Source organism: Emydura macquarii, unplaced genomic scaffold, assembly GCF_026122565.2.
Source record: "Emydura macquarii macquarii isolate MOO-44397 ecotype Brisbane River unplaced genomic scaffold, CSIRO-AGI_Emac_v2 contig_2676, whole genome shotgun sequence".
Taxonomy (NCBI): Eukaryota; Metazoa; Chordata; order Testudines; family Chelidae; genus Emydura; species Emydura macquarii.
This window is the reverse complement of record NW_027132813.1, coordinates 31743533-31767064: the sequence shown is the minus strand read 5'-3', so window position 1 is coordinate 31767064 and position 23532 is coordinate 31743533. Positions and strand designations below refer to the sequence as shown.

The 23532-nt window shown below is 42.4% G+C and overlaps 1 protein-coding gene across 2 annotated transcripts in view; it reads left to right on the top strand.

Annotated features, from left to right (window-relative positions):
* Nucleotides 1-23532, top strand: part of PSME4 (proteasome activator subunit 4) — a 158882-nt gene that overhangs the window by 96828 nt on the left and 38522 nt on the right. For both annotated transcript variants that reach the window (XM_067565144.1, XM_067565143.1), the window contains 9 exons: nucleotides 3599-3654; nucleotides 8387-8443; nucleotides 8717-8772; nucleotides 8854-8952; nucleotides 18139-18201; nucleotides 18377-18472; nucleotides 19840-19971; nucleotides 20966-21175; nucleotides 22006-22142. In XM_067565144.1, the coding sequence (XP_067421245.1) occupies nucleotides 3599-3654; nucleotides 8387-8443; nucleotides 8717-8772; nucleotides 8854-8952; nucleotides 18139-18201; nucleotides 18377-18472; nucleotides 19840-19971; nucleotides 20966-21175; nucleotides 22006-22142 (906 nt within the window). The remainder of the gene's footprint in view (nucleotides 1-3598; nucleotides 3655-8386; nucleotides 8444-8716; nucleotides 8773-8853; nucleotides 8953-18138; nucleotides 18202-18376; nucleotides 18473-19839; nucleotides 19972-20965; nucleotides 21176-22005; nucleotides 22143-23532) is intronic.

The window sequence follows — 23532 nt, the reverse complement described above, 5'->3', positions numbered from 1 at the left end:
TTATGGGACTGGAGTATTTTCCTTGAAATGTATCTGTTGGTCCTGCATTTAGCAGGAGAGAATACATGATTACAAATCATCTCAGCAGGGACTCCACCTTCTGTATGCTTTCCATTGATCCAGAAGGTGGTAAGGAAGATATATTAGGACAGAGCAAAGATAATTCTGATTCCCCTGGCTTGGCCACGTCAGCAGTGGTTTATGATTCTGCTTCAGCTGTCCAGCAGTGTCTTCATATGTCCTCCTCTGTTTCCAGATTTGCCACCTCAGCAACCAGGACAGGATTCTTTATCCGGATCAGCAGTTTCTTTACTTCATGGCTTGGGCAATCAGACTCTTGAATAGTCATGTTCCTCTTGGGTGCAGAATGTACTTCTTAGTGGTAGAAAGCTATCTACCAGCAGCTGTTGTTATAAAATGGTCCAGATTCGTGGCTTGGATGAAGAGAATATCTGATTCTCCTGTCTCAGCTTCCATACCTTGTACTTTAGAATATTTCGTGCACAAAAATACTGAGGTGTTATCTAACTCATTTTTGAAAGTTCATTTGGCAGTTCTCTCAGCTTACCACATTTTGGTTGATGGCAGATCACTGTTTGTGCATGACATGGATAGGATGTTTATGAAGAGGTTAGCTAATATGTATCCCCCTTTGAGAAATCCTGTTCCTCCTTGGGATCTTATTGTGATCTTACTTACACTTATGAAACCACCTTTTGAACAGTTGGCTGACTGTTCCCTGTATTATTGTCTCTCATAACCACATTCATTATTGCCATAACATCAGCCAGAAGGGTGAGTGAATTAAATGCCTTGATAGCTGATCCTCCATTTACGTCTTTTCATGAAGATAAGGTGTTTCTTCGGCCTGATCCCAGGTCTTTGCCAAAAGTGGTTTCTGAATTTCACATTGGTCAGACAGTTAATTTGCCAGTATTTTTCCCAAAGTTGCTTACTAATAAGGGAGGATCTGTTTTACATACTTTGGATGCAAGAAAAGCTGTCGTATATTATTTAAATAGGACTAAATGTTTCCAAAAATCATGTAGATTATTTGTGTTTTATATTAACAATCGCGTGTTGTACTGTGTCTCTCTGTGCTATTTCTAGATGGATTAAACAATGTATTGTTAAAAGTTACACATTAGCAGAAATTACTATACCTGCAATGGTATGGACTCGTTCCACCAGAGCTGTGGCAATGTCTTAAGCAAGTCACTGTTTCAGAAATTTGCAGGGTTGCAACCTGGAGTTTTGTACACGCTTTAGTAAACATCATGCTTTCTATTTTTTGCTTCCTAGGCTGATGCTAGATTTGGTAGAACGGTGCTTCAGTCTCCATTCAATTAGTACTCTGTTCCCTCCTCCAGCTTATTTTCAGCACTGCTGATCAAACTACCTATAAGTGGGAGTATGCAAAGCCATTCAAAGAAGAAATGAAAATCATTACTTGTAACCAAAGCTTTTTGACGTGGCTCTGCATATTCACATTTCCCACTCACCTTCCTCTCTTTCTCAAAGTCCTTTTGTTCTGTATCTCTGGATTGATGTTGGAAGGAACTGAGGTGATAGAGGCTTCTGGGCCTTTTTATATAGCTTCACTCTCAAAATGTTCGGCGATGCTGAGGGGAAGTGTAAGTGTGTGAGTTCTCTAACAGACACTGCTTGGAGAAGGTTCTACCATTAGCCACCCATAAGTGGTGCAATATCCCGTTAACTGGGAATATGCAGAGCTATCTTGAAGAACTCTGGTTATAAGTAACCTTAATTTCTTGAATATTGTTAGTATCATCCCAATTGGAAATATCTATTCTTAGAGAAATACACACATCTGTTTTTAGAAGGATTTATGCTAATTAGAAAAACTCTTTTTAGAAAAATGCTGGCTATATAGCAGCATCAGTAACTTATTTTAGAGGGAACAGCTATCATAACCCTTATGTTGGAGCTGTTTGGGAATCAATGTTAGTACCCAAATAAATCATTATAACAGGAGCACCCATGTTAATTTCAGTTCTTTTCATAGGGAAAAATAAGTTAAAAGATGTTAGTATGGAAATATATTTATTTTCAAGCTTCTTATTTACTGCTATTAGAAACACAGAAGGGAAAATAAAATGAAAACTATTTTTTCTTGTTAAATTGAGAGTTTTTAAAATTGAATTAAAATGTCTTCTTTTTTTAATTGACCGAGGATTTAGAATAATGTGTAGACGTGAACATTACAAATACAATTAAATCAGTCTGTTAGCTACAATACCATATTTTAGGATATTTGGCTTGTCCTGCAATTGTTGTTGACATCCCCAATACCTAACCAATTGTAATGATTGTTGCTCTCTGTTCTGTTTTAGGTACTAATGATATCAATTATTGTTCTAGAATAAATATAACCCTCAATTCTGGTCTTGGCGAATAAACCTTTCAATCCACCACCTTAAATGTGGAGCCTTGTTTCATTTAATCACATTAGGACTGTGTGTGCTGATGCTGATGCTAGATGTGTAAGCACTTCTTGCCAAGTTGGCCAGCCTCAGTAACAATAAGAGGCTGATATTGTTCCTTTTCCTAGTTTTCTACCTTTTTTGCGCCATTTCTACCATTGATACAATCCTCAGTTCTACATGAAAATTTTATTTAGCAGTATGGACCATTTGGTGATACTGTTATTGCAGCACATTAATGCAATGTTTATGTAGCTCCTGAGTTTTTTAAAAAAGTATCCTAATTGTTTTCCTTGTGGGTTTGAATCCACTTACCCTTAATGTCTATGATGTAGCTTTAGAAACAAAACAGGAATGAAAATGTAAGGTATATTCTAATGACTTGGTTTTGTCATTAGATCCATTGGCATGCAATGTCACAGTCTGCTGTTTTATTTATGCAACCATGTGCAAAAACCACATTCTACAAGGACTAAGAATGCACACCTAAAATTTTTAAAGTAGAATCAAGTCATAACCAAATCATTATCTTGGTTAAGCTTTTCTTTATAATAAAAAGCTTGTCATATAAATGTATTGTTCTGACTGTTATGTACTTTTTTAGCATGGCTATTATTAGTGGTGGGCTTCAGTGACTAGCATTAACAATTGGGCCTGGGCACATTGCACACCACTTTTCCTTTTTAAAGGAAGGACCACAGCTGGAGGAAAAAATAATTCATTGAATTTATATATTCAGCCTGTCCTGAGACTCTTACTAAACTCTGTGCTATCCAGTAATCTGGTTCACCTGCAGTTAACCCAATAAAGAGCTATAGCAATGCCACTGTCCCTCATTGACAAACCTATGTGAACATTCATCAGAAAAAGTGAATTGTCTAACTCTTGTTAAATGGAACTCGTTCACGGTTTTGAAGGCAAGGTCTTGCCTCTTGGTTTTTGTTCTCTCAAAAAGGGCAAACTACCTGACCAATAGGTATTCCTAGCTTTCAGAATGCTAAAGATAAATAACAAATAAAGTTAGTAAATTAAGCCTTATCAGTCATCCACTAACATCAACCTTACTTTGTTAGTAGAAATTAGTTGTCAGTAAAACTCATTTTAATAGACTAATTTCCTTACCTTGTAATACATTGTATTTTGTCTTTATGCAGGGTTCCAAGTCTGGTGTCTTTGGAAGAGACAAAACTTTACACTGGTGTTAACTATGGTAGGTCAATCCTAACGGTTAAATCCAGTCGTGAGAGAATTAATTTAATCCTCTTCTTTCTAAATGCATAGCCAATAGATTTGATTACACTTGTGGTTCATAATTAAGAATGTTTGAGACCAACTGACCAAGCTTAACCAAATGTATTGTCTAAAGACGGAAAGGAAAGAGTTAATAAATTACCACTCCTTCTGGGAAGCAACATAGCATTTAGTCCACCTTACACTGAAGTTATGCTCCAAAATACACCCCCAAAACTACCCATGTTTATATTGTAGCTGTTTACGAGCTAAAAGCACTCTGTACGTCATCCAAGACTAAAATTTACCATTACATTTTTACCTTGTTTTTCTGGTATCATGTTGTATCATGGTCTTTCCTTATTCTGTTTTGGTTACTACATTCCAAACCAGTTGCCCATCAAGGCACTGCTCAACCTTGCAATTCTTCAGTACACAGACTGGACAGATCCCCTTCCAGCCTGGGACCAATCTCCCTAGTTCCAAGTCTTTGTCTTCCAGATGATCTTCCAGGTGTTGAGATGGAGGATGTGGGAGAGCCCAAGTGATGTCATTGCCACTCCTTTATACTTTTTTCTAGCTGCTAGAAAGATCATTGGGTTAGTCTGCCTCATTGCATAAGTGCCTTCTCTGAGAAGCCTCTGGGATAGTGGATTCCTTTTAACGAGCCATTAACTCCTTTCTGGCCAGTGATGGGTGCTCCTTTGTCCCTACTGAAAGACCAGCTTTGGGCATCTCCCAACCTCAGAACATATTTCAGTAACACCTATAGCAATACTTCATAACTTCACATACAATGATAGTACATACAATCCAAGAGGATATTAATGTCCAGCAGGTCAAGACTTTTTAAAATGATACACAAGGCATACATTAGCCCAAGCATATCATAATCCTATCACAGTGGTGAATATGGGGGTTCCAAGGAGCTGCTGTGGGGGACAGAGTGTCACGATACCGTAGTAAAACAAAAAATATTCCAGAAGTTTACTAAAGGGGGCAGATATTCAAACTGAATATGTTACTTACAAACAGATGGGCTGATTATGCAGCCTAGCCCACCTACATCCATTTAATTATTTTTTCATAGTAATGCTTAGCATGTGAGACCTTAGTCTCTGCCATGTGTGCCCTGAGACTGCATAGCTGTGGAGGGAAGAGCAGCTAGTATATAGATGCCCAGTAGTTCATAACCTCTTTCTTTTCATGACTCATCATTTGGGTACTTCTCAGCTTTAGCTCACACCAATCTTAGTGCCAAGTCTTGTATTTAGCTGTCTTAGGCACTTGTGTGGCCCCCTGGGACTAACTGAGAAATATCTATATTATATTTTCAATACGGTCCATGCCTCTGTGTGTATATTTATGATGGGTTACTAGCTATGGCATTAGGTCAAAAGGAGTTGTTAAAGGAACCAAGCAGGAAAGAGAAAACAGTGACACGGATAAAAAGTACTGAAGAAACAATGGTAAAGTTGTTTATTTGGGGAATACGCCTTACTTGACTACAGCCAGGCTAAGAATGGCTTATTCTTCCCAAGTCTAAGCCTAGGATTAAAAGGAAGATACCAAATCATTAGAGGACCCCAGGCCTAGAAAAGGGTTGGGGTTGAATAAGTTGTCAGGGGCTGCCTAGGGAGTCAGACAGTCAAGAGCTGACAGGTTGACGAGGAGACACACACAGACTGAGAGAGCATGCTGTGAGCAGGACGATCTGCTTCTTACAACCCAGAGGTGGAAGTTAGCCTGGCTGAGGGGAGCTTACAAAGGTAAAGGGAAATGTGTATAGGACTTGCTGTGGAAATACTGATATCTGCATTTTACAGATGGGGAACTGAGGCACAGAGAAATTGACTTGCACAAAGTCATACAAGAAGTCTGTAGTGTAACAGGGATTTGAGCCCAAGTATCTTTGAGTATGTCTTCATTGACGACAGCAAATTCGCTGCCGTCAGATCGATCTATCCAGATTGATTGAGTGGTCAGTGAAGACCCGCTCAATCGATCCGGAAGTCGACGCAATAAAACCACCCCCTCAAGTGGTGTAGCGCTGCGTTGACAGGAACGAATTTCCTGTCAGCGCAGCGCAGTGAAACGCCGTGTAGAAGAGGAGTTATGAAGACAACAGGAGTTACTCTGCATAGCTTGCATAACTCCCGTCAACTGTCGCCGAATTTCCGGTAAGCGTAGTCCTGGCCTTTCTTGCAGCACTTCTAAAAGGATTAGTCTAGCACATGAGAGATTCCTGTTAGAAGTGGAGCTTCCTTCTCCTCTTCTTGAATATAACTTTATCTCCAACCACTGTCCTCACTGCTTGAAGGGATGGGAAGTGCTTTCTCTTTCTTTCTTCTGCCATTCCTATTTCCTGGATTGGCAAAGTGCTACTTTTTCCTCTCTTCCAAACAACCAAAAAGAATGAAAACTCCATTCTCGGAGGCTGCCTAGGGAGTCAGCAAGAGCTGACAGATTGATGAGGAGACACACAGACTGAGAGAGCATGCTGTGAGCAGGACGATCTGCTTCTTACAACCCAGAGATGGAAGTTAGCCTGGCTGAGGGGTGGGGAAACTCCATTCTCTCCCCTTCTTAAGTGCTTGAAGGATAAAGCCCCACCCCTTAAGTGTCCTGCTCTTCTTTTCCACCCCACTCGGTGTATACTTCAGAGCTTGTGATATGATGGGCACTGTGCACCATTCTGACATTGGTCAGAACCAAACTCCTCTTTTGCTTTCCCTCATCTTAGGCAAAGCACTTGACTGCTACTAACTTTGCCTAAGGGTATGTCTACATAACAATAAAAAACTCGCTGCATAGCCATTGCTGGCCCAGGTCAGCTGACTTGGGCTCCCAAGGCTTGGGCTGCAGGGCTAAAAATTGCAAGTATAAATGTTTGGCCTTCAAGACATTGCAGGGGGGATGGTCTCAGAACTTAGGCTCCACCCTGAGCCCAAACATCTTCACTACAATTTTTAGCTCAGCAACCTGAGCCCCGCGAGTCTGAGTCAACTGACCTGGGCTCCTAGGCTGAGTGCCATGGGTTTTTTTATTGTGGTGTAGATGTACCCTAAGAGGCAGAACAGAAGAGTGTCCGAACCTGCATGGGATTGTAAACCATTTTTACATTGTGCCCTTTTGCTTGAAGAACCATTATTGGACTCATTTAGTGAACAGAGTAGATGAACTTGAAAGATGTTCTGTCCAGTATTTGGTCTGACAAACGGTGACTGCAGCATAGGATTTCAGTGTGACATGGAAAACTGAGTGGGGATACCCCATAATTTTGGCCCACAGGTGCTAAGGACTGCTTCTGTTAAAATTTTGTGTGTATATATATAAAAATATAATCTTTTTTCCAAGATCTTTTTATATACACTTATACAGCCCCATACCTCATATGATTTGAGGTATGTAAAAAAAAAACCTCTAATCTGTTCTTGAGCTTTTGCATGTCACACTGAGTTTCCATTAATTATTTTTTTTCAGTTAAGCTTCTCTTGATTTTATAACACTATGTAATTTAGAGCAGTGTTTCTCAACCTTTTAAGTGGCAAGTACATCCTAACTTCTGAAAATTTTAATAAGTACCCCAACACTCACTTTTCCACATGATTTTATATTTACAGACTAATGTGAGCCATATGTTGGAAGAAGGGTTGAGTATATAAGGCCATGATATGACATGATCTAGTGTGGGTAGGGTTGCCACTTTTATACCAAGGGTGCACAACTCAAGTATGTACCTGGGCTAAAGGTGATGTTGGCCAAAGCTAGGAGACTTTGAGCGGCATGCCAATGCTGGGGAATATAAAGTGCCATGCCAAATTTTTTGCCATAGATTTGAGAGGAGGAAGGGGTGAGAGAGAAACAGGGAAGGGAGGGTGAGAGAGAGAGAGAAGAAAAAGCGGGTAACTGGTAAAATCTGGGACTGTCATAGTTGTCAATTTCACTACTCAGCTAGAGGAGTGAAATTGACACGTTTTCTGGGTATTGGGTTTCGAGCCAGGGAGAGGGGCTGCCACCTGGGCAAGTTACAGACAGCTTCCCACCTGGCTGCCAACCTGGGAGATGGGCGACTGCCACCCAATCCGAGCTGGGACAGAGGAGGTTTCCATGCCAGCTGGGACCCAGGGATATGGGCAGGTGGCTGCTGCCCGTCTTCAAGATGGGGAACTGGAGGCTGTCCCTTGGTTCGGAGCTGGGGTACGGGTGCTGCCACCCAGCTGCGAGCCCAGCTCACGAGATGCGGGAGGCTGCCACTGGGCTCCCACCTGGGAACTGGGTCCCAGCGGGAAGCGGGTGGCTGCCACTCGCCTCCCCCAAGAGCAGGCAGCTGCTGCTTGCTTCCTAGCTGAGACTGGACGGGAAGCGGGTGACTGCCATGTGCCTTCCCCAGAAGCTGGCAGCTACCACCCACTTCCCAGCTGGGAGCTGTGACTGGGCGGGAAGCGGGGGCTGCCGCCCACCTTCCCCAGAAGCTGGGGGCTGCCACACGCCTCCCAGCTGGGAGCTGGAACCAGGTGGGAAGTGGGCTGCTGCTGCCCGGCTTCCCCAGAAGTTGGCAGCTGCCGCCTGCCTCCCCTTCATTCTGTTTTTCCCCAAGTACCTCCTGCCTGTGTGTCATGTACCCCCAGGGGTACGCGTACCACAGGTTGAGAAACGATGATTTAGGGATTTACTTTGCATATAATGAATGTTCTTCTTATCCTGTGTAGATTTATCAAGAGAAAACCACAGAGAAACCATGGCTAGGGTCATAAGAAAACTGCTGCGTAAGTACATTTTTGTCTCTTTCTCATTCTTATATACAGTATATCTGCAAAGATTTGTGTTAAATGTTGTCATTTTACTGTGCTTTTAAATCCTAGTTATCAGTATTATAGAGCAAATCAGAGGCAAAATCTGTTGTGATGAATTGTATAGCAACATGAATGACACAGATTTATGTTTCATAAGCAGATAAAATGTTTCGTTTGAGTATAGTTCACTCTTTAAGCCATGCTTCATATCAGATAACAGACTTTTTGTTTCCCTCCCAACGGTAGGCTATATACTTGACAACTCAGAAGATGATACCAAGTCTTTGTTTCTAATCATAAAGGTATAATTGTAATCTTTTATGTTTTATTTTAATTTGAATGGGTTGACTTGTTTTACATAATGTAAAACTGTTTGTTTATAGATCATTGGTGATCTCTTACAATTCCAAGGGTCTCATAAGCATGAGTTTGACTCACGGTGGAAGAGCTTTAACTTGGTGAAGAAATCGATGGAGAACAGGGTAAGTATCTTGTTTATATAGTTTAGTTAGGAAAAGACAACTTTTTTTAAGTTTCAGTTTTGGCTGGTCTTTTGGCTTTGTCTTGATGTAAATCTGCACGCACTCTTAGTGTAATTGATATACATTATTTTAGGCTGATGTATCATTAGAATATTTTAACAATTCATTCAAATATTTTTACAGTACAATATGTGCCTTTTTCAGAAGGTTTCAAAGCATATTATAAGTATGAGTTAAGCCTCATAACATTCCTTTTTATATACTGAATGTTGATGCTGTTAATGATAGATCTTTATGTTAATTTGCTAGTCACTAAGAAACTACATGCTGGGAATTTTTATTTTTGGTGTCATAACTGCATGGAAGTAATACAGTCCTTGGATATGAAGTTGCTGCTATTGCTAGCACTTGTGAAGCACTATTGATGTTAGACCCTAGATGCCAATTAAGGTGAGAAGCATATAGAAACCAAACTCCTCTCCCTTAGTTTAAATAATATTTAGTACTTCTCATCAATAGATCTCCATATACTTTTCAAAAGTGGGTAAACATTAATATCTACATTTTACAAGTTGAGAAATTGAGGCATGGAGAGTTTAAATGAGTTGCCCAATGTTATGAGAAGTGAAATGATTATTGAACATGGCTCCTGAGGTAGAGAGCAGAGAAGGCCATCTTGAGAGCTGTGACCATGCTACTCTGCTGTCTAGCCCATAGAAGAACCAGTGCTGACTCCTCAGACTCCCCTTCCAGCTTAAACACGCTCTCTCTCCCAGCATCCTGCTGAAGGTGTATACATTCTGGGTTACAGTTTAACTCTCCAGGGACACATAGTAGATATAGCATGTAATACTCAGATACTTTGCAGATATCTAACATGTTAGTGCTCTTTACTTAATCACATGAGAAATATATAGATCCATATAGAAATGAAAAACTACATGCATCTCCCCTCACTCTACCTGATCTTTTCTTTGGGGGACCATCTGTGTTCAGATAAGAAGAGCCCTGAAACATGGAGCCCAGTTCGACTACTCTCATCTTGGTTAATTAAACCCTTATTTGGCACCACGTTTCTTTTTTTCTGCTTCTGGTAAATTTCCACTCTCTACTTCTCCCCTTTCCTCCCCTCTGAAAGGTATGGTAAAACTGGTTCTTTTTCAAGTGCTAGTCCATATACATATTCCACAGTTGATGAGTTCATTGCACATGCACTAGAGGATTTTCTAGTCAGCAGTATCTATGGGGGTAGCGTGTGCACCCTTCCTTTCCTCCTGAACTTTGTGAGAGTATAAAATATGGAGCCCGGCCCTGGAGTTCCTTCTCTACCATTATATCCACTTTGTCTCAGTTTAGTTAGCTAGCTCTACAGGATGCTGTGGGTGGAGAAAGGGTTCTCCCTCTCGTCTCTGGCACTGGCAGCTGCTATGGCTGATCATGGTAAATCCTGGGCTTTAAGAACTGTCCAACCTGCAAGGCAGTCATGCCTCTGAACAATGAACACACGGTATCTGTTCTGTCTTGGTGATGGGCATGTCCTGGAGTTCTGTAAAATCTGTAGCTACTTCTCAAAGCAGACCCAGCAATCAAGTGAGGCTTGTCTGAGGGCTTTCCTCATAAAGCAGTGATCTGACCTTGGGCTCCAGCACCTGGATCCTCAGGAGACTGTATGCTGTTCTGCCCTGGGTTCATCATCAAAACCAGCCAAAGGTTCACTCAGGCCTCCAGCTTCCTCATCTGGGATGCAGAGAGAGGTATCAGACTCAAAGCGCAAAAGTCCTAAGGAGAAGAGTGGATCTGACTTCAAGGCTGCATAAGACTACCATGCAGTTGGATATTAAGGGTACCCTAAAACTTAGGAAAAATTCCCTAAGCACTAGAGCCAGTACCAGCCGAGCATACCTACCCATAGTAGAGGTCCCAACTGTTGCTGTCGTGGCTGTTTTAGCCTTCTCATTATTAAGGTAGTCAGAAAGATTGCCAGCTAGCACAGTACTGGATAGAAGCCTTACTCCAGTGCCGATCATTCTATTGCCTCCAGTGCGGTCACCAATTTGTTGTTGCTCAACTGCTTCGGGCCATGTTGACGGGGTTAGAGTGAGAGCTGCATTCACTTCAATGCTGTCCAGATTTCTGGACCCAGTGACTTTGATGCTTCTACTGTTTGGTCAGGTTCCCCTTACACCGACAGGTTGAGCACCATCTTTCCCAGAGGACTGTTTCTGACTCACAGAAAGGCTTTCAGCTATCCATGGTAGATTCTGGTACACAGCAGTATCAATCTCATCTGGGGGTTAAGAGGCATGTACCTGTGGTGGAGAGTGGAACCGACCCAGCCCAATACTGGAACCACTGGGACCAAACATCATAGGGCCTGGTGCCATATGAGCATGGCATGTGGTCCCCTGGGGACCACAGTACTACCCACGACCAGCCTCTCCACCACATTAATGAAGCAAACAGTCACCCTGGCGTCTGAGACTGGACCTGTCCCTGCAGCATCCCTGGGACCAGAGCCAGAAATGGGTAGCTCCCGTGCCGCAGATGTAGCACAAGGGACAGATTGTACCAGCCAGGAGCTCATCCAGGTGATGCCCTTGTTTCAGAACAGTCAGCTGTCACTCTTGAGGACTAGAAGATCTTCCAAGATCTCATGGGATATGTGTAGCAGTGACCTTAGAGATACCTATGGAGATGGTGCAGGATATGCCACACAAACTCCTCAATATCCTGTACTCGGTACTGGGACACAGTGATCCTGATCAACAAGGGGCTATTGGAGCCCATGAAAGCCTTATGGCAGATACCAGCATCACTGGCACTGACATCCAAATAGGCAGCTAGATGGTACCAGGTCCTAGCTACCAGATACGAACAGAGTTCTGTTTGCATCTCTTGTGGTGACAGTGGCCAATGAATGAACCTGTCAGAGTGGCCAGAAATTGACCCTAAAGAATGAGATGGTGAAGCACCTTAGCATGATGACCAGAAATTCTACTCCACATTGATCTTCCAGAGGAAGATCTTGAAACTACCAGGCAGTCTTGGTAAAATGCGACCACATCAACTAGTGTATCTTACAACTGTTTGACAGGTTGCTGCAAGATTACAGGTATGACTTCCAGTCTATCCTGGCAAAAGATCACGTGGTGGCCAGAAGTGTGCTGCAGATAGCCTTAGACATGCAGTCCTTGCATGCAGTTGGGCTGCGCCATTCCTTCAGGCAGGTCTCAGCAGGCATATCTGAAGAATTTCAAACAATTATTGAGGACCTGCCACATGAGGGCAGCTTACTCTTCCACAAGAAGACCGATGAGGCAATGAAATCTGTCACAGGGTCTACTCACCACAGGTGGTGCCTTCTCCTGGCTGCTCTGGAGACTAGCTCTTTTCAGTTCCGGGGCCCCTTCTGCTGACACTCTCTCTCTGTCTCTGCAACCCTGGGGGCTTTTTCGTGACTTAACCCTCCAGCCAAGTCACTCACTATGTGTGTTTTCCCCTTCTGGAGTATCTAAGTCTTTCCTTACTAGCAGTTCAGGCAGTTTTCCCCTTCACTGTGCCTATGGTGCCACTTATCCAGTGACTGGTAGGGGAACCTGGGCCCACCCTCTACTCTGGTTTCAGCTCCGGGACCCTCTAATCAGCGACCAAGGTCTGCACCCTCCTGAACCTTGCTGCCTTTTCTCTGAGCCCCTTTCCTTATCTTCTGGCTATCGACCCTTCACTGGGTTTGCCGGTCCCACGATTCCCTCCTTCCAAAGAATAACCGTAGGCTACTTGCCTGTATATTCCCAAACACACCTCCCTTCTCCCATGGAGTGACTGCAGACTACTTCCCTGCAGCCTCTCTCTGCTGTTAGCTCCTTGGCTTTATAGAAGCCCCTCCTGTTCCTGCTTTAGGTGAGCTTTCCCTCATTGGGGTGTTCTTCTTAGCCTTAATTCTCTCAGCTTGCAGCCTAATATGTTAATTGGCCCAGCTTGCACCCTGATAGGTTATTGCGCCCATCTTGCCTCCATTAACCCCTTTGGGGCGAGTGTGGGGTGAACATCACATCACAAGATCCTCCAAGAATTCTAGGGCCACCCTCAGATTTCTGGGAATCTGTATCCTGGCCTTCAGAAGAAGGCACTTCAGATCCCAACCCTATCAGTGACCATCATTCTTATCGTATAGACATTCTGAGCCCCCAAATTGCCAACAGAAGCCCTCAAAATCCATTGGAGGGCAACGGGGGATCTACCTCTCAATTGAACCCTACCCTGCTTTAGCACTGACCAGGCAGCAGATTTGACTAAGTGCCCAAGGACAGCATGCTATTCCTTCCGCAGTCATTGACCTCCATTGCTTTCAGCAAATGTCTGGCTCACTTCCAACAGGTCTGGTCCAGCATCATCTCAGATTGCTGAGTATTGCAGGTGGTCCAGAGATGCTACACAATTCAGTTCCTCTCCCTTCCCTCCAGCCGACCTCCTTCCCTATGCCTCTTCAGGGACCTGTCCCATTAGAGCCTGCTTTGACAAGAGGTGTAGTCCCTCCTTGTTTTGGGTGCTATAAAGGAGGTACCTCTTCAGCAGAAGGGAAAAGGGTTCTATACAAGGCACGTCCTCACTCTCAAAAAGATGGGGTTTCATCCAATATTAGACCTCAGACCACTTAATACCTATATCAAGAAACACAGATTCAGGATAGTCTCCCTTCCCTAGATCAGAAAGACTGGTATGTTGCCCTTGACTTCAAGGATGCATAGTTTCACATTGCAATATACCCGATGTACAAGTGCCTCCTGAGGTTTGTTACCATGAGTTTTGCCATATGGGCTCTCTGGTGCCCTGTGTGATGGTAGTCAATCTCGGAAGGATGAGTTTCCTTACTTAGATAACTGGCTGGTCAGGGACGACTCAGAATCTCAGGTCTGTGCCAGCATCATGTCCATTTTCCAGCTGTTCACCTATTTGGGCCTGTTGATGAATGAGAAGAAATCCAAGTTAACACCTACAGAGCAAATAGAGTTAATCGGGGCCATACTCAATGCAGAGACAGTGACTGCCTACCAATCACTCAACAGTTTTCACACAGTGCACAGTCTCTGCTCCCTTTGCAGTCCCACCACCTGATGTGAGTAAGATCCTACCTCAGGCAGCTGGATCTTATGGCAGTATGTACATTCGTTATGCTATACTCAAGGCTCCACTTCTGGTTACTTTATGCGTGGCTGTCTTCAGTTCACAGCGTGGGAAGACATCAACTAGACAGAGTGGTTCATCTCTCTCTAGCAGTCTTCCAGTTGCTAGACTCATGGCGCGACCTAGGCATTGTTTGCAAGGGAGTGCTGTACAGATCCAGTTTGCCTTCAAGAACCATGATCACGGACTCTTCCATGTTCAGATGCGGGGCTCACATGGGCCATCTCCTGGCTCTGGGCCTTGTGGTCTGTTAAAGAGGGCCTTACACTTCAGTGCACCTGCAACTCAAGCCACGTGCCCTGTATATGGCCCTTTCTTCTGCCATTCTTGGCCGGACAATCTTTGTAACATTGGATAATATGGTAGCAATCTACATAAACAGACAGGGAAGTGCCAGGTCACAGGCCTTGTGCCAGGAGACCATCCAGCTGTGGGACTTTGCCACAACGTTACTCTGTTAACGATCCAACCCCCCCATCGCCCCAGTGGGTAAATACCATGAAGGAATGTGACTTTAGCAGGCATTTCTGCGATAATCATGAGCAGTCGATGCACAAGAGAGTCCTTTGGGATATCTTTCAGAAATGGACAGTTGCCCACATGGACCTTTTCACGACCATGGAGCACAGTAAGTGTTGCTGCCTCTGTTCATGGGGGACAGCAGTCCCATCTCTCTCTTGGATGTGTTTCTCCTTCTATGGATGACATATTATTCTGTGAATTCCTTCCTTCTTGCCTGCTTCTGAAGGTGCTGCGGAAGATCAAGTGGGACAAAGCCAGAATAATCATCATAGCTGTGGTCTGGTTGAGGCAAATATGGTTTAGGAATCTCCCTGACTTCTCTGTAGTACTATTGCCCATCTCTCTACCCTTGATTTCTGACCTTCTAGTTCAGAACGGGATTTCAGTCGTGCACCCAAACAGGAGTTCCTTTCATTTGGCAGTGTGGATGCTTACTAGTTGATACCAACAGAAAGGCCCTATTCACAAGAGGTTCAGCAGATCCTTAGTACAAGGAAAGATTCCACTAGATCCATCTATCTCTCTAAGTGGATGAGGTTCACATGTTGGGCGCAACAGCACCGGATACGTTCTGGGACTCAAATGTCCTGGAAGTACCGCTTGCACCTGATGCACTCTGGCTTCTCACTGAGCTTGTGGATTCATCTGGTGGACACTTTTGTGATCCACCCACCAATTGACCAATCTTCTCCGATCTCGAGATTGTACCCCCCAGTGAACAATCTGGCCCCAGCATGGGACCTTAACCTGGTCCTCACAAAACTGATGGATGCTCCCTTTGAACCTGTGGTTCCATGCTGTTTGCTCTGTTTTCATGAAAGTACGCCCCTCTCCCCCCCCTTTTTTTTTCTTGGGCAGTCATGTCTGCCAGAAGACTTTAGCAAAGCTTTTGATATGGTCTCCCATAGTATTCTTGCCAGCAAATTAAAGTAGTATGTGTTGGATGAATGGATTACAAGGTGGTTAGAAAGCTGGCTAAATCCTTCGGCGCAATGGGTGGTGATCAATGATTCAATGTCTACTTGGCAGCCAGTATCAAGCGGAGTGCCCCAGGGGTCAGTTCTGGGGCTGGTTTTGTTCATTATCTTTATTAAGTATCTGGAGAATGGGGTGGATTGCACCCTCGCTAAGTTTGTGGATGACACTAAGCTTGGGGGGAGTGGTAGATACACTGTGGGGTAGGGATAGGATACAGAGTGACCTAGACAAATTGAAAGATTAAACCAAAAGAAATCTGATGAGGTTTGGCAAGTGCAGAGTCCTGCACTTAGGACGGAAGAATCCCATGCACTGCTACAGACTGGGGACCGACTGGTTAAGCAGCAGTTCTGCAGAAAAGGACCCGGGGGCTACAGTGGACAATAAGCTGGATATGAGTGTGCCCTTGTTGCCAAGAAGGCTAACGGCATATTGGGCTGCATTAGTAGGAGCATTGCCAGCAGATTGAGGGTTGTGATTATTCCCCTCTATTCAACACTGGTGAGGCCACATTTGGAGTACTATATCCAGTTTTGGTCCCCCCACTACAGATAGGATGTGAACAAATTTGAGAGAGTCCAGTGGAGGGCAGCAAAAATGATTAGGGGGTGGGGACACATGACTTATGAGGAGAGGCTGAGGGAACTGGGCTTATTTAGTCTGCAGAACAGAAGAGTGAGGGGGGATTTAATAGCAGCCTTCAACTACTTGAAGGGGGTTCCAAAGAGGATGGAGCTAGACTGCTCTCAGTGCTGGCAGATGACAGAACAAAGAGCAATTGTCTCAAGTTGCAGTAGGGAAGGTTTGGGTTGGATATTAGTAAAAACTTTTTCACCAGTAGGGTGGTGAAGCACTGGAAAGGGTTAGCTAGGGAGGTGATGGAATCTCCATCCTTAGAGGTTTTTAAGGCCCAGCTTGACAAAGCCCTGGCTGGGATGATTTAGTTAGGATTGGTCCAGCTTTGAGCAGGGGGTTGGACTAGATGACCTCCTGAGGACCCTTTCAACCCTAATATTCTATGGTTCTATAAGAATGTGGGAGCTCCAGGTTCTGAAGGTGGAGCCACTTTATACAGACATCCATGGGAACAAAGCATCCATGAGAGCACATGTCCCAATAATAAATGAACACTGAGTGCATCATAAACAGCCACAAATACCAAAAGTTTGGTGACTACTTAATCCTAGATATTTAGGTTAATGTTAAAATTTAAAATAGTTTATTTAATAATGAGCACAAGATGATCCTCTATGGCAAAATAACACTGTGTAAGAACAGATCCCCCATAGAGTTTGAAATAGTGCAACAGGAAATGTTATGTGGACTTGTGTTGAAATACAGTTTGTAAATGTTGTTATCAAATGGCTGTATAAGTTGTTTACTGAACAGAAGAGGTCCTTAAGGAACGAGTTTACTGGACTGGAATACCTTACAGATAGAACACCACTGATTTTCATCCAGCATGCCCCCAAAACTTTGTGTCACCAAAGGCAAGCACAAGCCCATGAAAATGGTTGAAGACATGATATTGACACTTCAAAATGCAAGAGTATTTTCAGTTTTGCATGTAAGCCAAGGATTTTGGCAAGTCTGACTTGATAGGAAGTGCAAAACTTTTCACCTTCAAGTCCGATTTTTAGTAAATATGTGTAAGACGATTCCCTTCTGGATTGCTTCATCACCTGAGATGTCCCAAATCTTTGAAGATATGGATGGTGTGGTAGAACTTGATTATTAGCTGATGTGGGGCAAAAATGATTACTTAGTCTCACTGTGCTGTTAATGTTTGTAGCATACCAAAGAAGATCATCTTAAAATGACCACAAGCAAATGCCAGATTCCTGTGACTGAGGTTACTTATGAAGGACATATTCTAGGTGAAAAAGCAGTTCAACTGGACACAAGATACAAACTTTTATGTGTTGATGCATATAAGCCAGCTTCAAATTGCTGAGAGGTTAAGAAAAAATCTTTCACTGTGAACTGGTAATTGTGGGAGACAGATATGCTGAGTCTCTTGTACCTTCTTCTGAAGTATACGTTGCTGGCCATTGTCAGAGACCAAATACTAGACTAGGTGGGTCACTGGTTTGATTCAATATGGCAATTTCTGTTTTCTTTAGAAGGTTGGAGGCGGTCGTACAAATATCTAAGCAAATTAATGCCATGATTAACACTGTGAAATACAGGAATGACATACAAGAGTGCTATATGAAACTAGTCTTTATTTCTTATCTCCAGACATCTGAACTGGGTCAGAGTTACAGTTTCACCCCATCACATGACGTGGATCAATAGCCACTAACACCAGTCGTCACTGTTGTAGAAGTTTAAAAAAAAAATCCTTTGTATAGCTACAGACCAATATTCAGAATGTCTCACTATGAAAGGCACTGATAATATATTTTGTGAAAGAAAACCTAACTCGTGAGAGTTCATAGTTTACACTGCTTGTGTCAGTGTTGAGATTTGAACCAAATTACTCTGACTTTTTCCTTGCAGCTTCAAGGAAAGAAGCAGCATATTAGAGCCTTGCTGATTGACAGAGTCATGTTGCAGCATGAGGTAATGTATATTTCTCCACCACCAATTTTCATGTACTACTCTTCTAGGAAATGCCAGTCTGTAACATCGTATTTAACTAAAAGCATTCTCAATCTCTGCAGTAACTTTCCTCTCTGAGATTTGTAAAATTGTAAATAAAATCTGTATCTAATTTAGATTTTTCTACTTCCTTTAGTTGAGAACCCTAACTGTTGAAGGCTGTGAATATAAAAATATACATCAAGACATGATCAGGGATCTTCTGTGTTTGTCTACAAGTTCCTATGGTCAGGTAAGAATATCTTTTATGTTAAATTAATGTAGTCATCAGTTATATTTATTGAGCTTATTTTCAATTTGATATTTGCAGTGAATGGAATGTAATATATAGCTTTTAATTCCTTGGTAGGATTCAGTGTCACATTATCTTCATTTTTTTTATTTTAAGTTCCAGTAATGTATAAAACATTTAGTTACTCACATAATTCTTTCCAGACCCCGAGCCAATCCTGGTTAGGCCCAAAATTTGACTGATTTTTGAAATGTGCAAAAGTGAATTTTGTCCTTTAAATTAAAGATTTGCTAAAGTTAATGGCAGCTGAACACACTCATCCAAAAACAGAATTTGGCCCATATAATCGAATCTGTAATCTTTTGTGTTTATTTATTAAACTTTATTTAATCCAATTTGTATTAAAGTATTTAGGAAATGTGCCAGATTGAAGTCTTCAGTTCACAAAACAGATGCAGCATGGACCCATGGCAATGCAAGTTTCTCCACACCACACTGCCAGTGTGCCTCAAACCTGATTTAGAGCAGTGGTTCTCAAACTTTTTAAATGGCGCCTCCCCCCCATAGACTTTTGTGTAACAACTGCGCCCCTCCTTTCCCCCGGAACCCCTCAGCCCACTTTCAGGAAAAACAAACAAACAAACAAACAGGGCCTCATATAGGCAGAGTTTGACTGCTTAATTTGGGGGAGCAAGGGGTAGCAGCAGCTTCCCCGCAGCTCTGGAGCCCGATGAGACCCGCCAGAGAAAATGGCAGTGGTGGGGAATCGCATCTCGTTGTTGGGATTATCCCCGAGCAGCAGCGTGGACGCAGTCGTTGCCTCCAGGAGCCTGCAGAGCATTGGTGGCGACTGCTGGGAGCAGCACTCCGACTAGAGACGGAAACAGCGCAGAGCGTGGAGCTGGACCGGTTCTGTCCCCCGCCCTGCCAGCAGTGCCGGGTCTGCCACCCGCAGCAGCCTCCCCCTGCCTCCGCTCCCCTCCTAAGGATCCCCAACCTGTCTGGGGCTGCCCGTGTGAGTTGCCGGGGTCCCCACCGCCGCCCAGCCCCGCTCTCAGCCAACAGGACTGTCTCCCCCAGGCTTCTCCAAACTCTGCCCATGGTGCCCCCACCCCCATGATCCATCTCGTGCCTCCTTAGGGGTCCCACCCCCCAGTTTGAGAACTGCTGATCTAGAGAAATGGTGAGGATAGTTCAGCCTCCATGCCACTGCTGCTAACCTTTTAAAATAAAACAGACTATATTGCTGTGCACTGATTCATCTTCATAATTGCTGCACATTAGTAATTGACGAGAACTAGGATATCACTGCTTTGTATATCCTTTTATGTACTTGAAGATCTATGGTAATGCTTATCTTTCTACAGGTCAGAAATAAAGCTCAACAAGCATTCTTCACGGCACTGGGAACATACAACTTTTGTTGCAGAGATATCATTCCTTTGGTTTTGGAGTTTTTGCGGCCAGACCGACAAGATGTTACACAGCAGCAGTTTAAAGTACTGTCTTAATTATTCAATTTCAAATCTGTCTCCAGTTTGTGTGTCAAATTTTCATGTTTAAAATACATGTGGTATGGTGTAAAGATTTTATTAGCATTACTTTGGGATGATTGAATTACTCATGAATAGCTTACCCTAAATTGACTTATAGCAGTCATCCCAAAAAGATGCCCATAAAAATATTTTATACCATACCCCACCTTTATGAATATGCCACATTTCATCAGAAGCTCAGCAATTGTGTATGCTTTATGCTAATAGCTGTTGACTTTTATTTCCTACTTAAAACAAGAAGAAATACAAACCAATAAAACCTCAGCAAACTGTTCTTAGTTCAGTAGTTTTTTTTAGCTGTTCTAGTAGATCAAGGAACTACCCTGAATTGAATTAAGAGCTGATCAACAGAAAATGTTATGCTAAGGGTATGGCTGCACTGACCCACAGTTCAGACTACAGCGATGTGAATAGCTGGCGTGCGCACCATTAATGTAATCCTGTATGAAGAGGATTACATTAATGTGAACTAGGAACCTTTTGGTTTATGCCTGCAGCATCCTCACAAGGGAGTTACAGCACAGCATTTTAATGCATACTTCTATTTACATTCCCCATAGTCCAAATTGCAGAGCAACGTAGACAAGCCTAAGAAACACAAGTTTGTAATTTAAACTACCATGAATAGGTTTGTAGAAAGGCCACATGTGCTATTTATTCATTGTGGTTATTGAAATATGTTCTGTGACAATAGTTCCCTTGCAACCATTCTATGAAAGCGAAATCCACTTAGTCAGCACTACTTGCACACACCACTAAAACAAATATATAATGTGTCAGGAATTGTGTGAAATATCTTGTGTATATTGTGATAAACTGGATGGTTCAATCTCAATTTGTGTTACAATTTAATAATTGGTAAAATACAGAGTAACTAATTTTTATTCTATATGACCGACTGCTTTATGTAACTTTTTACAACTCTTGTTTTCTGTAGGGTGCCTTGTATTGCCTTCTTGGAAACCACAGTGGCGTATGCCTGGCAAATCTTCATGATTGGGACTGTATTGTACGGACTTGGCCAGCAGTTGTTTCTTCTGGACTTAGCAAAGCTATGTCTCTTGAAAAGCCATCTATAGTGAGACTGTTTGATGACCTAGCAGAAAAGATCCATAGACAGTATGAAACAATTGGATTGGACTTTTCAGTAAGCAAAAAATCACTTAAAAGCTATCACATTCAGAGGCTGTTTGACTTAGATTTGATAAAATGCGTCAGTCATTTAATAAATTTTACACATATTTCATTTTAGCTTTGACTTCTAATATTGATATATTGATTTCATTTCTGATTTCCAATATGCAGGAATATAGACAAGTATATCTGAGATTGGAAGATTACAGGTTTCAGTTTAAGATTATTAAAATTTGGCACCTTTTTGTTTTCAACTTTTAGAGACTAGTTATGGAATGGAAATGAAAACTAACTTATCTTTTAGCTCTTGTTAGGTGTGGTCCCTCCAGATCAAGTTTACTGTGCACTTGCAGGACAATGTGGGGAAGCTTGCACTGTCACAACTTGTGTTGTATCTGTTCTGCTGTTAGTCTAATAACTTTCACTAAGCTAAATTTACTTTCTAAATGAAAAATGGGAACGAAAACCGTTATAATAGAATATTTTAGCATTTTTGTTTAACCATAAAATCAGTTTGTGCATGGCTTACTCCATCCCTTAAAATATAGACATGTAACAATAGCTCTAGCCGTATTTTAAAATTACTAATTTTTCCTCCATCTTATCTTAATAAGACTACAGTATGCACTGTGATCAATGACTCCTGTCAAATAACAAAGGAGCAACCTGGATTGCCTCTGCAGGGAATTTTATAAAATATAAAGGAGCCTTATTCATGTCTATGTGGAAGGGACAGTATATGCATTTCATTTGATTGCTTCTCTGGAAGTCTCCTTTTCAAAAAGATGGCTAACATTCATTAGCTGCTGTTCGTTTAGAGATGTTTCCCTTCTCTCTCAACAGGTTCCAGAGAAATGTGTTGAGATAGCCATTCTAATGCAAAAAACAAAAAACCCAGGCTCCAGTGAGATGATGCTTAGTTCAGAAGAGATTCAGTTAGGAATTCAACGACAGAAAGAAAAGAATGCTGAGGCCTTGCAGTAAGTTAGATTGGTCTATGTGGACTTGAGTAACTACAGAAGTTGTAGTGCATAACAGTTCTTAATCGATATATACAGTTCATGAGTGATGATATCCATTTAATCCAAAATTGTACATTAAATGTAATATTCCAGGACGATGTGCTATTTGCTTCTGAGTTTTGAGGCTCATAAGAAATTATTATTTGTGACATCTGTTTAAAAGTAATCGCGTCTTTATAACCTTTTTTTAAACTTTAGCCTGAAGTGACACTAAACCCCAATCATCTTTCCTTCCATTATTGCAGCTTTTTAATTTCTTATTGTAGCTGTCTTTCAGTAATCCTTAAATGCATTGAAAGGGACACCACAGGCTTGGATGAGAGCCTGTATAGAGTGGAATATTCCGTATTCTCAGCACCTTCCAGTAGTGCATTCACAAAATGACACTTAATCTCAAATTTTGTACAGTTATAGTTACAAGTGCTTATTAAGATAACTATACATCAGACCAATTAGATTTACTTTGTGCATTTGACAGCTTTGTTTTCAGTCCCTTTAACTGTTTGTGCTGGTGCACCCCATTTCCTGAGCTCTTCAAGAGGGTGCTCACCATTAACAGCAACAGCGAAGCTGAAACAGAAGAGGCAGCAGCATTCCTGGGTATGGGACAACATAGTAATAAGGGAATATTGCTGCAATAGATAGAAGAGAAGGAGTGGATCAGACTTAAAACAATTCTGTTGACATCTGGTTTGGAAATTCATATATAGAGTGGAGTGCTGGAGGCAGTGTAATATGGAAGGGTTGGAATAATGGAAACAATTTCCCAGTCCTTCCATGTCAGTCAACCTTCAGTCAACCTTCATGGAGTTGCTCCGTGGCAACTGGGGGAAGACAAGATCTTTGCTCAGGGCCTGGGCTTAGAACTTCCCTTCAGGAAGAGCTCTCTAGAATTCTCTGCCTCCAAGAAGCACACGCTGCAGACTCCATGTCTCCCTTTGTACCAGACATGTAGCACTTCAGGATGGGCTCTCATCTGTGAGTGAACCACTCAAAAAAATGGGTGCTTTAGATAATATTTGTCATTTCCACAAAGTAAATTAAAATAAACCAGCAGTGTCTCATGCTGTGGATCATCAAGCTCACTCTTTCATTTCCAGCAGATGATGCTTCAGAAACATGGTATTTATATACAATTGCTAAGAAGTTAAAAAGGGTTCAGCACTGCTTAGAAAAGTAGCCTTGTTCATGTCTTGGACATAAGCTTCTACTCTGTTACTCAAAGTTCTGTACCAAGAAAGAAAGTCAGGATCGACTGACTCAGCAAGACACATGAAGAACCAAGGAAATGCCGTCTCTAGAGCAGCTAGCCTTTCAGTTCATTGCAGGCCAGTTTGGAAGCCTATTG